Below are 11,913 nucleotides of genomic sequence, written 5' to 3'. Positions count from 1 at the left end.
CGCCCCAAGCGCTGCTTCTGGGCGCTTCGCTGCATCCCTCGCTGCTTAAACCCGACTCGGCATCACTGCCGCTCACTGGCCTGGCCGGGAAAAGCAGAGCGCAGCACGGCTGTATCCAGAGCTTAACGGGGGAGGCTGAGCCCCTGGCGCGGGGTCTTGTCATAGCACTGCCATTAATGTAGATGGGGAGGTGCCCAAAGATTTCCCCAGCTCCAAGAAGCACCGGAGCAGCACTTGAATCATTTTTGAACCTGTAAGATAAGGCAGTCGAAGGGAAAAAGCAGCCGTTAGTGTGAGCACGCGTTTAGCCAGGTGATAGAACGACTCTTATCAGGAGCTCCCCAGCTTTAACTGACATGAGTGAGCTCGGGCTTACTGAAGCCACATCACCCGTACAACCATCCCTGACTCACGTTACTGAAGTACTAAGACTGCCCACCCTCCCTCCCACCACCAGTAAACTTGCTCAGTTTTCCATGTGTAAAAGGGCACCTGTGTGTGCATTTGAAAGAGCACGAGCACCAGCTGCTCTGCCCAGCGCTCCTGCCTGCTTGGGAGCCCTGCTGCTGCCTTCGGGCTGTCAGACAGGGCTGCACCCACAAGGGGAGGGAGCTGCTCTGAATGCAGGGAGCAATGGTCACAAACAGCCTCTCAGCGTCCGCAAATTCCCCTCCAAATTTCGAGTCCTCGGCAGCGATGACAAATTTACCACAATTTGCTGCTATGTTGGGTATTTTGTAGATGAAATGCTCCAGTTAAGACAAACTCTGCTCTGAGATTATTGCGTTTCATAGGAAACAACCATTTTCTCTGTCGTTATATTTCTGTTTTTCTGCTCAGTTACAATTACCACTACAAGTTTTGTGTTTAAACGAAATAAAATAACCCAGCACTAAAACATTTGGAAGCGTGTTTCTTTTTATCTGATTTCTGTCACTTTGTGGATTATTCCCATCTGTACTTCCCAGATCTCTCTGAGGGGGGTCTATGAGCAATGCATTTCGGTGTTGTCCCATTGTGGCCAGCTGGATGGAGCTTTGCTCAGCCCTGCTCCATGGGCCCAATCCTCCTGCCAGCTCTGCACCCAGTAATGAGCATGGAAGCCCCAGCTGTGGGCAGCAGCTTCTGCAGGGCTGTCCCAAGGCAGATACTGCCACAGGCTTTCCTAAAGTCTAAGTAGTTGGTGTTCTGCTATGGAGCAGAAGTGGAGGGCACAGTGGGTGTGATGTGGTGTGGTGGGGGTTACTCCAACCCTCTGAACAGTGCAACGGAGGTCAGCCTGCACCACACCTGGCCTTGGCAATGGCAGTAATGGGTTGTGTTCCTGCAGGCTGCAGGTGAGGGTTTTGTTGCTAACAAAGGCAGTTGAGCATTATTCTTCTGCAGCCCGCAGCTGGAGCCCTGCACGGCCACTGGGGAGGTGAGACGGGCTGCTGCTGGACCAGTGGTGGCCGCGTGGCAATGGAGACCCACACCGAGTACATCCTCGCATAACGTCGCCTTCAGAGCCAAAACCTGCGATGCGTTTTGCACGGTTCCGTGCCAAGAAGCCCTTCCGCAGCCTCGTGCAGCAGCAATCTCGCTGTAGGCTCTGAGCGAGGTCCATCCTCCCTCCTTCGAAGCTGCCCCGATCCGCCCCATCGCGGCTTCCCCGCCCGGCCCCGGAGCTCAGTGTTGCGGTTCCGCCCCGCTCCTCCCTTACGCGGGCGGTTCCTCTCCGCGGGGCGGTGCCTGAGCCGCCGTCGGCTGCCGGCGAGGAGCGGAGTTTCACAGGGCGGCGGGCACGGCGCAGCCCCGTGCCATGTAGGATGCTGCCGGTTCCCGCAGCGAAGCGGCAGCCGCCCCTGCTGTGGCCCGCCGAGCCCCCCTGGCCGTGGGCCGTGCCGGGGCTGCTGCGGGTCGGCGCTGCCCCACCGCCGCTGTTGCTGTCTGCGCCGGCCGTGGGCTGGCCCGTTCCCTGCGAGCCGCTGCTGCCGCTGCTCGCCGAGCATCCCCCGCCGCTCCACGGGCAGGTAACGGCTCCGAGCCGACCCTCGCCGGGCGCTGCGGCCGCTCAAAGCTGCGCGGTGCCGCCGACTGAGCCCCTGCGGGCGCCGTGCCGGGCTGCGGCCGCTAGAGGTTCTTCGAAGCCCGAGCACGGGGATTTTCCATCGGGTGGGAAACCCGCAGTGCTTTTATTTGGTTTGTTTGGGTTTGTGGTTGGTTTTTTTTTCGCTTTTTGGGGTCTTTGGGTTTCCAGTTGGGCCGTAGGTGCCTTTCTTACGCGTGCGGTGCGTCCGTAAGAAGAGATGAGCGAGGAGGACGAGCAGCAATACAAGCACAGCTCCCCGTGCACACGGGCTCGTTCCGCTCCCGAGTTCTGTGCCGTGCTGCCGAGCCCGGCGCTGCCCGACGGGGTTTCGCTTATTTCTCGCTGCCGCACTGGGAATAATTGGGGCTGCGCTTCACATCCCGCTTTGGCTGCAGTAGTTGCTCCGCTACAGCAGGCGGAGCGGCGGCAGCGCTTGTAGCTGCACTTCTCCCTTCGTAGCGTTAGATGAAAAGTGCGATGCAAAGCGGCAGTCGGTGTGCGGCGGGGTCCCGGCAGCGGCAGGCGGGGGCTGAGCTCTGTGTGAGCCCCTCCGTAAGAAATAGGCTGCCTGCGTTTCATTTCGTTCTCCCTCTCCCCTGGGGGTGACCGCTAAAGCCGCCTCCAGCTGCTCTGTGAGCGGGGTTCCGTCGGAGCGGAGCCGACGGGCGGCCAGCACCGCATCATTCCCCGAGCGGCGGCCGGGGAGCACGAATATGTATCGGGTTGAGCCTTGAAATTCAATGCAGTCACCCCGGAGGCGGCTGGGAGATGATGGAAGCATTGACTTGCTCGGGGCAAAACCCTTCTGTTAACTTCCTGCCTTTTTGTTGCCCCCACAGTGGATATTTGGAGCTCATTCTCCAGTCGTTGGATTTTCACCGTCATCCGGTGTGGAATTTGTGCCTGTTTTTCCTCCTGTGTACACATCTGCGGTTCCACCACACGCTGGGAAGAGCTGGATAGATAAAAGGCTGCCGAGCTGCAAAGTAAGTCTGGTCGTGTTTAACGGTGATGCTCAGAAACTATAGCAGCAGAGAAATATTTCTGGTTTTGTAAACTGTGCCTGCATGCAAGAGGGAGGTGGTTTGTCCAGTGAAACTGCATGGAGAAGAAATATTGTGGGGCTGATATGTGCAGGAGGCTGCTCCAGGAACGTAGTGTTTTTGGTTCCTTGAAGTTATGCAAAGGATAAAATACCGGAGGAGGTGGCTGCGGTCTGTGAGCTGCTGATGGAGTTGTGCTGCAGGAGCTGTGTTGGAGGCTCTGTTGGCTCCAGCTCTCGTTTGCTTTTGGTGATGCTGCTTTAGCTGACTTGTGTTGAGGGCTGGCTGGGTTTGGGAGTGATCAGCTGAGTGCTGTCCTCACTTACAGAGCAGCAGTCAGTCTGTTCTGGTGTTTGTCTCCAGCTTGAGATCCTATCCATGTGCTAATAATGAGTTAAAAACAAAAGCTCAGGGATAGAAGTGAGAATAAAATCTCTGAAACTTTAATGCTCTATTACTTGTGTTGGACAGATATACCTAAATAATGCATTTGCTCTGGATTCGGCGTGGATGCATCCTGAGGAATCGTGTCTCTTCCAAGGAAATGAGAAGCCTCTGCTAATGACAAATCAAGTGGCTTTGGCCATCGCCAGGCCAGCTCCTGCCTCCAGGCCTCTTCCCACAGTGGTGCTGGCACCTCCGCTGATGCCAGGTTAGTAAATAATTGAGTATTTACTGCTATTCGTGCAGCTCAAAAGAGGAACGAGCCATTTCCGAAAGGGTTTCATTCCATTCATCTGAATCTCTCCCGATTGATCTGGAACCTTGATGGCAGCCTTTAATCCCCTGAATTACTTCCAAAGAATGACAAGAATGTATTAATTGAAGGAGGTAGCAGCAGATAGTTCTGTATCTGGTTCTCTGCTTCCAGAATGATGGGGCTGGTCATCCCCAAGGTTCTGGGTTTGTTTTCAACTGACTGTTGAAAAAAGACCAATGAGCTTCATGCAGGATTCTCCCAATTGCTGTGAATTGTTGGAACGAGATGTGTGGTTTCCATAGACAGCTATTAGCAGGGGACAGTAACTGACTGGTCATCTCATTAAAACTCAGTTGTGCGCGGTGGTATTTATTAAAGAAATGGCATTAATCTGCGGAGTACAGCTGCTAATGGAAGAGCTGGGATTTATACTTGGAATTCCAAGACCAGAACATGTGTTGCTCTAAAGCCCAATCTCTGTTTTTGTGTTACTGAGACAGCAGCTGCCTCACAGATAAGGTTGGGAAGTGAAAGGATGCTGGTACTTACAGCACTGACTTAGAATCTGAAATTCAGAATTGGGGTACTCTTAATGGCTTGCTATCTCTGCTCCTGTGCTCCTTTAGATGTCAGGTAACATTCCTCCGTGTCTGGAAGCTGTGCAGCATGCAGCAGTTCTGTTTTTGCAGTGAGAGGGGAGAGGGTGCTGGAAGAGATGAGTGTTTGGGTTGCTTTGCCAGGTTGATTAATGAGCAATGAAGATGGCTGGGAACGGAAGCACATAGAGCAGTGCAGATCAGCTCTGTGCTGGGATGCTTCTAGCAGTCCTTTACAGAAAGCTGTGCTCTGCTCTTGCCAGAATCGAGCGATGCTCCACTGTAGTGCAGATTCTCTGCTGGGAATGACAGCAGTTATAAATAAGTGTGCCACAGCTTGAAAATCCATTCTGTTGCCACACAGGGAATATTTGAGCTGTGTTGCATTGTTCAAAGTATGTTTTTAATAAGAAATGCAATGGTGAAGGAGAAGTTTTGTATAGCTGTATGCATGGCAAGTGGGTTGGTAGCCTGGTAACTGCTGAGCTGGCCTGGGTTTACACATTGGCTTGTGTGTGTCGTTCTGCTGAGCACGGGGAGAGTTCTGTGCTGAACTGTCAGCTCATGTGATGCGGTGAATGTGGAGAGTTTAAAGTACATACATAATATGTCAAACATAAAGAGCGAGTCTACCTGGTGGTGGATTAGAAGAGCTGGCCATGCAGAGCAGTGGGTCGCACATCAGTGATCCTGAGGGAGCTGTGCTGTCTGTAAAGGGTTTGTTTCCAGTGAACGATATGTGCACAGTCAGGGCTGCTGTGACAAGAGAGCTTGAGATGGATCAAACCGGTGCTGATCCATTTTCTTCATTGCGAATGTCTTGTTGAGCAGGGCTTCTGGTAGAGTTGTACTGAATGATGATTTTCCCTGCTCTGAAGCCTGTCTGCTGCTGCCTGCCTTACAGACAGGACTTGGTGTGCAGTGCTGCTGCACTGTTGCTCTTTGTCATATCATAGAACCATAGAATGGCCTGGGTTGCAAAGGCCCACAGTGCTCATCCAGCTCCAACCCCCTGCTGTGTGCAGGGTCACCAACCAGCAGCCCAGGCTGCCCAGAGCCACATCCAGCCTGGCCTTGAATGCCTGCAGGGATGGGGCATCCACAGACTCCTTAGGCAACCCGTTAACACATCTTAGGCTCTGCCTCCCCCCTCCTTCCATCTCTTGATTGTTTTCCCACCACCTTCTGGGCTGATGGCTGTGTGCAGCACAGCATAGCATGGGCTCCTGCTCCTCCTCCAGCAGCGTGCTCAGCATTTATTGCCCTGCTCCTCAGGAGCACGAGGACCCCAGGCCAACTCTGGCTGATGCTAATCAAGTAACATCCTAAGCAGTTGGTGAGCTCCAGAGCTCATGAAATCAAACCTGTACATTTATGACACTGCTGCAAGAATGGGAAGCTATAATACTGGTGCACTGCAGCCTGGATGAGAATCTGCTTCCAAACATAGTTAAAGTTCTGAGGAAGCATTATGGTAGTGCTTGAAGTATTTAGTGTATAATTTTTACGGTTAATATGAAAAGTAATAAAAATACAGAGAGCAAATTGCTCAGGTAAGTGGCTTAAACTGAGAAGTTAATAAGCTTTTAGCAGGCTGCGTGGCAGTGTTCAGCCTGAAAGCCCATCTCACAGGCAGGTTTTCCTTCTGCAGTTATCAGCAACGATATAATTGTTTTCTCAATTTATCAGCAGTGTTACAAAGATAAAGGAATGTGAAGCACTGACATTTGGTGAATGATAATGCACATGATTTTGCAGCTGTGAGTACCGGTACCAGCTACTAGGAGGTGGTGTTTTCCACAAGGAAAGGATTCCGCTGTTATTCTCCAGTATGTTACACAGCACGAATTTATGTACTTAGAATTTTGGGTATCCAACGAGGTTAATGACAGCTAGAAGTGGTGGCTTGTTTTATGTCTACTGGAAAAAGGCGCTGCTTGAGTATTTGTGCAGAGAAAGGATGAAGGTTTCTGACTGCTGCATTGTGCAGTGCCACATGGCTGGACCCAAGTTAGATGTGCCCACATTAGCTGCGTTGTCTGGCACTGCCCTGCTGGGGGAGCTCCCTGGAAGCCTTCCTGAAGCACTGCAGCTTGGTGCTCCGGGATGGTTCACGTTTTTAGAGCTGCTTTGCACTGAGTAGCTCAGATTTCAGTACTGAGCTTCCAATGGGGGGAAGCAGCCTCAGGCACAGCTGTGGGTTATGTGAAGCACGCGTTGCCTGCCTTGTGGCATCCTTCTGTGCATCCCAGTGGCGCTGCTGGCCTGCAGAAAGGAGCCAGGGTTGTACCACTAGGAGAAAAGCTATAGCTCTCCAATGGGCTGCTGTATCCCCCTGGATACTCTAACTTGGTTACCAAGAATGGTTGAACTGGCAGGAGCTGGAGCTGAGACAGCCTGAAGGTGAATGTGTTGGTGGCAGAATGGCAATGGTGGACGAAGTGAAGACCCAAAATTATGGAAGTCAGAATGAGGGAGACCTGAGAGAAGGATGGTACGTGGGGCCTGTGTGGGCTGCCAACATGGTACTGCCTCTGTGCTCACAAATCCTCTCCAAATAACTGGGAAGCACTGAGCACAAGCTTTACATTTGTGGATATGAGCAGACAGCTTTGGGGCATCTCAGATTGGATACTTTTGTATTTAATGGCCGTGTATTAGTTTCCAGTTTGTAACGCAAGAGCAGCCCTGAGGGAACCTGAGCATCCCTGAAATGTCACCCAGCCCTCTTTGTTTGGACACTTCAGGGAGGAGAACTCAATCACATCTTTGGGAATGCTTGATTTTAGTTGCAGCCTTCCTGAAGTTTTGGCTTTGTTTATTAAGTCTGTGCTTGTTGCTGCTCTCTGTTTCATCTACCCAAGTCGAGTACAAATGTCAGCTCCAGTTAAGACAGGTTAATTTTCACTTCAATTATATAAATGAGGTTGCATTACAATATGCCTATTGAAAAGGTTTCTTGTTCCAGCTTGCTTTGTAACGTTGTCCTGCCTGGTCCTGAGACCATTACAAAGAAACTCATCCCTCTCAGTGATTTGCGGAGGTTCTTTTGGTTGGTTTTTGTATTGTTATTTATTGCATGTGGGCATAGAAGTGAGCAGTCAGTGGTGCTTTTACTGGCAGACATATGCAGTACCAGGTTACAAATGTAAGGAGCTGTACGCTTTTTCCCTCTCCCTTTTGGCTTCAGAAGACGGGAAAATCAATATGTTTTTCTTTGTATTAGGATAATTGCCCTATTTAAGTCAACCCGTTGCCTCATGTTATTGATTGATAAGTGCTGCTTCAAGATGCTAGCACCTGAAATTCCAAACCACGTGCAGTTCAGGTAGCAGAGCCAGCAGGTTCTCCCAGATCTGAATTCTGCAGATACAGATGCAGGTGTGATAAATGCGTGTGTTGTATGTCTTCCAAGCATTAAAAAAAGACCGAGTTCCTTGCATGAAGCACCTGAAACTCCTGTTAAAATCATGAGTTTCCTCAGGGCCTGCCATGTGGTTGGGCAGTGCTGCCCTTTAGGTGGCCTGGTGTGCCTGTGGAGTGCTGTTCAGTGAGTGCTGGTGTGTGAAGAAGCGATAGGAGAGAATTAGCCAAGAAGCAGCCATGTCTCCATCTTCAGGTCTCAAACCTATTAGTTCCAGAGGGTGCTTTGCTGATGAGGGGTGTCAGTGTTCTGTTGGAAGTGGCCAGCTGTGGCCAGATAAACCTTCTGCAGTGCCCACACTGGGTGGTATATCTGATTAGATGCTCAGACAGCATGCTGGTATGATCAGCGGTCTGAGTGTAAGTAATGCTTCCCATTGCCTTCTCTGTAGATGCTTACATAGGGTTTTCAGCTGGAGCAAATTATCTGCTTCGTTTCCTTAAGTTCTTTACTGTGAGAGTGGTGAGGTGCTGGAACAGCTGCCCAGAGAGGCTGTGGATGCCCCGTCCATCCCTGGAGGTGATCAAGGCCAGGTTGGATGGGGCTCTGGGCAGCCTGGGCTGGTATCAATGTGGAGGTTGGTGGCCCTGCTTAACACACACCTTATGTAGCTGGCCAGGTCTTGAAAGGTGCTGAGAAAGCAGTGTTATAATCTGCTGGAGGCTGGGACTCTGGGAGGAACAAAATCTAAGGCAGAAATCAGGCTTTTGTTATCCCGTTCCCTCCTTTTTATGGCTTGTCTTCAGGGAGGGGTGATCAGACATCAGCAGTCACTGTAGCTCATTTCAGCTACATTCTTCTCTCTTCCTATCAAGAGACAGTTGTCAGTTTTAATACTGATAACAGCCTAATAAGTTTAATAAGGAACTGTCACATAAAATACTTTGTTTTGTTCCTCTTAAAGGCTCTACAGATGGAAGGGAAAGGGAATAGGGGATTGTAAACAATAAATTCACCCTTCAAATGCTTCGTTCTTCTGGATTGCTTTTCTATACACATTTAGAGGTGGTGATGAGTGCTCTGTGCTGCCTGTTGCCTGAGCGCTGTACTTCCTGCAGCCAGGTTGGGCAGCCCCAGGGCTGTGTCCCAGCACTTGCCTGCTGCCCTGGCCCAGCAGCAGGATCTGACCCAGGAGCATCCTGTGGCATCTGTGCTGTGTGTCAAGATTTATTGCCTTCAGGCTGGGGCAATAAGTGGCAACTCTGTGCTGCAGAATGGGTCCCAAGCTGGTGGACTGGACTTGAGAGACCCACTCAGTGTTACCCACCTTCTGCCTTCAGTTTGTCTAAGCAGCATCAGCTGTGATTCAGTAAACAGTTCTGAAGTGTCTTTGTGATCACAAATGATAGACTTCTTAATGTTTCTAAGTATCAGCTGGGATTGTGCAGTGCCTGGATGTGGCACATTGAGTAATGGGTGGGCTGTACAGTGGTACTGGTGCCCAGAAGCCAACGGGGATCCTGAGGGCTGGGATGGGGGTGAAATCAGCTTTAGTGTCACAGAATGGCTTGGGTTGGAAGAGACCTTAAAGGTCACCTAGAGACAAGGATGCAGGTGCAAGCTGTTAGTTGTTTTATGAATAAAAGTGAAAACAAACAAGAAAACTGTTGCTTTGAAAAGAACTGGTAATGGTACACAACCCTCTGTAGGTGAGGATTAAGGCCTCAGTGTTATTAATTTCACTGACTCTCCTGTGAAAGTGTTTAACCAACCTCAGTTTAACTGGTATTTAATTTCATACAGCCTTCACAGCGTGTGTGTCCAATGTTGTTCACTCCTGTGTTCCATCTCCATCGCTGCATTTCAACACCTCTGATGTGTTACCTCTGAGTACCCCCACTGCTCATTCAGCTGCTCTGTGCTTCCAGTAGCTGCACACCAAGATGTGCTGCCCTCCTCATGTGTCTTTCCCTACTGCTGCTGGAGAGGCACTGGGAAGGAAGGCTGGAGAAGAATATCAATGTGGGTTTGGTCGTTTTGGCAGACAGCTGCTCAGGATGGAATGTGCCTTGACAAAAACAGATTTGGAGGAAAAAGCCATTGATAAGAATATTTTTCCCCCTCAAGAGTATCTTGATGAGGGTTTTTTATTCCTATTTGCAAGGCATTTGAATCTTGAAATTCAAGTAATAGTCACTAAGTGTGATTTGAAACAAAACCCTTCCCAAAAGTTTGTGGGAATTCTCCCAGTGAAATGGGATTGGTCTCTGCAAAGAGCAGCTTTGCTCCACTCTGTCAATGGCTGAAGAAGTGCCCAGCTCCTGAGAAGCAGCTTCTGAGGCAGGCTGAGCTGGGGTCCCTCCTGCTGGGATGGGAGGTGTTCAGTGGGCTCAGTGGAATGCGTGTGGGGACCCCGGGCAGTGATGTGCTCCAGTATTAACAGTTACAGGGGTATCCTCGTGTTGTGGAATTATTTAGTAGGAGAGAGTGAGAGAGAACTTCATCAAAAGCTGCGAAATCACCCAAACTTCTCTTTCAACTGGCTGATGAAATTTTAATAACAGAGCTGCTGAAACTTTCATAAGGAAAGCCTTCTAGCTCCTGAACCAGGAGTTCTACTCGGCTGTGCTCACAGAAAACTTTGGCAATGCAGGATTCTGCTGCTCTGCTGCTTTGCTTGGTTCTATGGGGGACATGCATGTTCTCCAAAGGAAGAATCAGTGGAGAAGGGAACAACCTTTCTGCTCATGTCCCCTGCAGGAGGCCGGCAGGAAAGTAATTCTCCATACAACATTTGTTTTCCAAGCATTGCAGAAGGTGTTGCATTGGTTGCTCCCATTGAAGGTGGTTGGGTTGCAGGCAGTGATCTCACACAGGTGGGGTGTGGAACACATCCAACACTTGCAGTTGTTCTCAGGTGAATGAATGCAAAGACTGTTAAAAAGTCTGAGTAATCAGACCATGAGATCTTCAGATATCTCCATTGTGACTTGGGGAGAATAACCAATTTTTCATCTATCCATGGTGGAACGATTAAGATGCTGATATTGTTTGTTGATGTTTCTTTGCCTGCACGCCTGCTGCGTTAGTGCACGTACAGGTATTGAAATGGGTTCCTCTTGGAGCTGATACCCAGTTACATTAATGGAGGCTTACTGAAAATATTTGACTTCTGTTTAGCAAAGAAGGAGAACTTGTTTTGTTGGTGAATAATCGTTTATTATAAGATTGAGAAGCAGAGCTGCTGAAAGTGAGGAGAATAGCCTCAAGAGCCCCAATTAGCTGTAAGTGGAACAAACTCCTTTCCAAAAGCACAGAACCGCCTTCCCCAACCCCAGAGCTGAGAGCAGGAACACTTGGCAACATGGGCATCTGGGTGTCTGAAGGGGCACCTGGCCATGGAGCCGCATGGGGCTGGGCTATATCCTCTGCCCAGAGTGAGGCAGTGGTGGGGCTGGCAGTGGGTCCCTATGGTGCCTTCTGAGCCCCCCAGGGCCGGGCACTGGCTCAGCAGTGATGCAGAGGTGCTGCAGGAAACCCAACAGATTGAGGAGATGTCTGCTGTGATCGAGCAGGGATTTGTGCTGTGCTGCAGTTGGCTCTCAGTGCCTGAAGGGTTTCCACATGAGCTGAAAACATTTGCTAAATAACATAATAAGCTAATGATTGCTTAATTTTTGAATACATAGCTCAGTGTAGACGGAGTAACAGCTGGTGTTTGTCAAATGAGGTTTTTCCTTAAGACTTTCTACTGCTCATTTTCTTGTTTATTTAACATATTTAGCTAAGATTGAGCTCCAAAGGTCTTCCCCTTAAGCTTCTTAGTCATCATGGTAAATGTTATACAGTCAGAAGTGAGTTTGAGGCTGCATTTGGTGGGCAGCTGCTGAGTTCCTGTTCAAGGTAGTCTTCTAGTGGCAGGACAAAGGGGAAAGGATTTAAACTGAAAGAGGGGAGATTTAGGTTGGATGTTTGGAGGAAATTCTTCACTCAGAGGGCAGTGAAGCCCTTTCCAACCTGAGCCATTCTATGATTGTATGAAGTGTCTGCATGGCGTATGCTCAAGGTGAAGGCGCCTGCACGTGAAGCTTGGTTGTTTACATACGTAGAGCAGGGCAGCAGTCCAACAGGTAACGCTA

The 11,913-nt window shown here is 50.0% G+C and overlaps 1 protein-coding gene across 4 annotated transcripts in view; it reads left to right on the top strand.

Annotated features, from left to right (window-relative positions):
• Positions 1–1,717: 1,717 nt before the first annotated feature.
• The window catches only part of TCERG1L (transcription elongation regulator 1 like), a 55,014-nt gene continuing 44,818 nt past the window's right edge, over positions 1,718–11,913 (top strand). For all 4 annotated transcript variants that reach the window (XR_014949006.1, XR_014949007.1, XM_015867621.3 and 1 more), the window contains exons 1-3: positions 1,718–2,012; positions 2,911–3,057; positions 3,586–3,766. Coding sequence is in view for 2 of the 4 variants with exons in the window: in XM_015867621.3 (XP_015723107.2) it covers positions 1,809–2,012; positions 2,911–3,057; positions 3,586–3,766 (532 nt within the window). In the remaining 2 variants the exon portion in view is untranslated. The remainder of the gene's footprint in view (positions 2,013–2,910; positions 3,058–3,585; positions 3,767–11,913) is intronic.

This window comes from Coturnix japonica, chromosome 8 (assembly GCF_054131305.1).
Source record: "Coturnix japonica strain WE chromosome 8, WE-NBRP24, whole genome shotgun sequence".
Lineage (NCBI taxonomy): Eukaryota > Metazoa > Chordata > Aves > Galliformes > Phasianidae > Coturnix > Coturnix japonica.
This window is presented reverse-complemented; position numbering and strand designations above follow the sequence as displayed.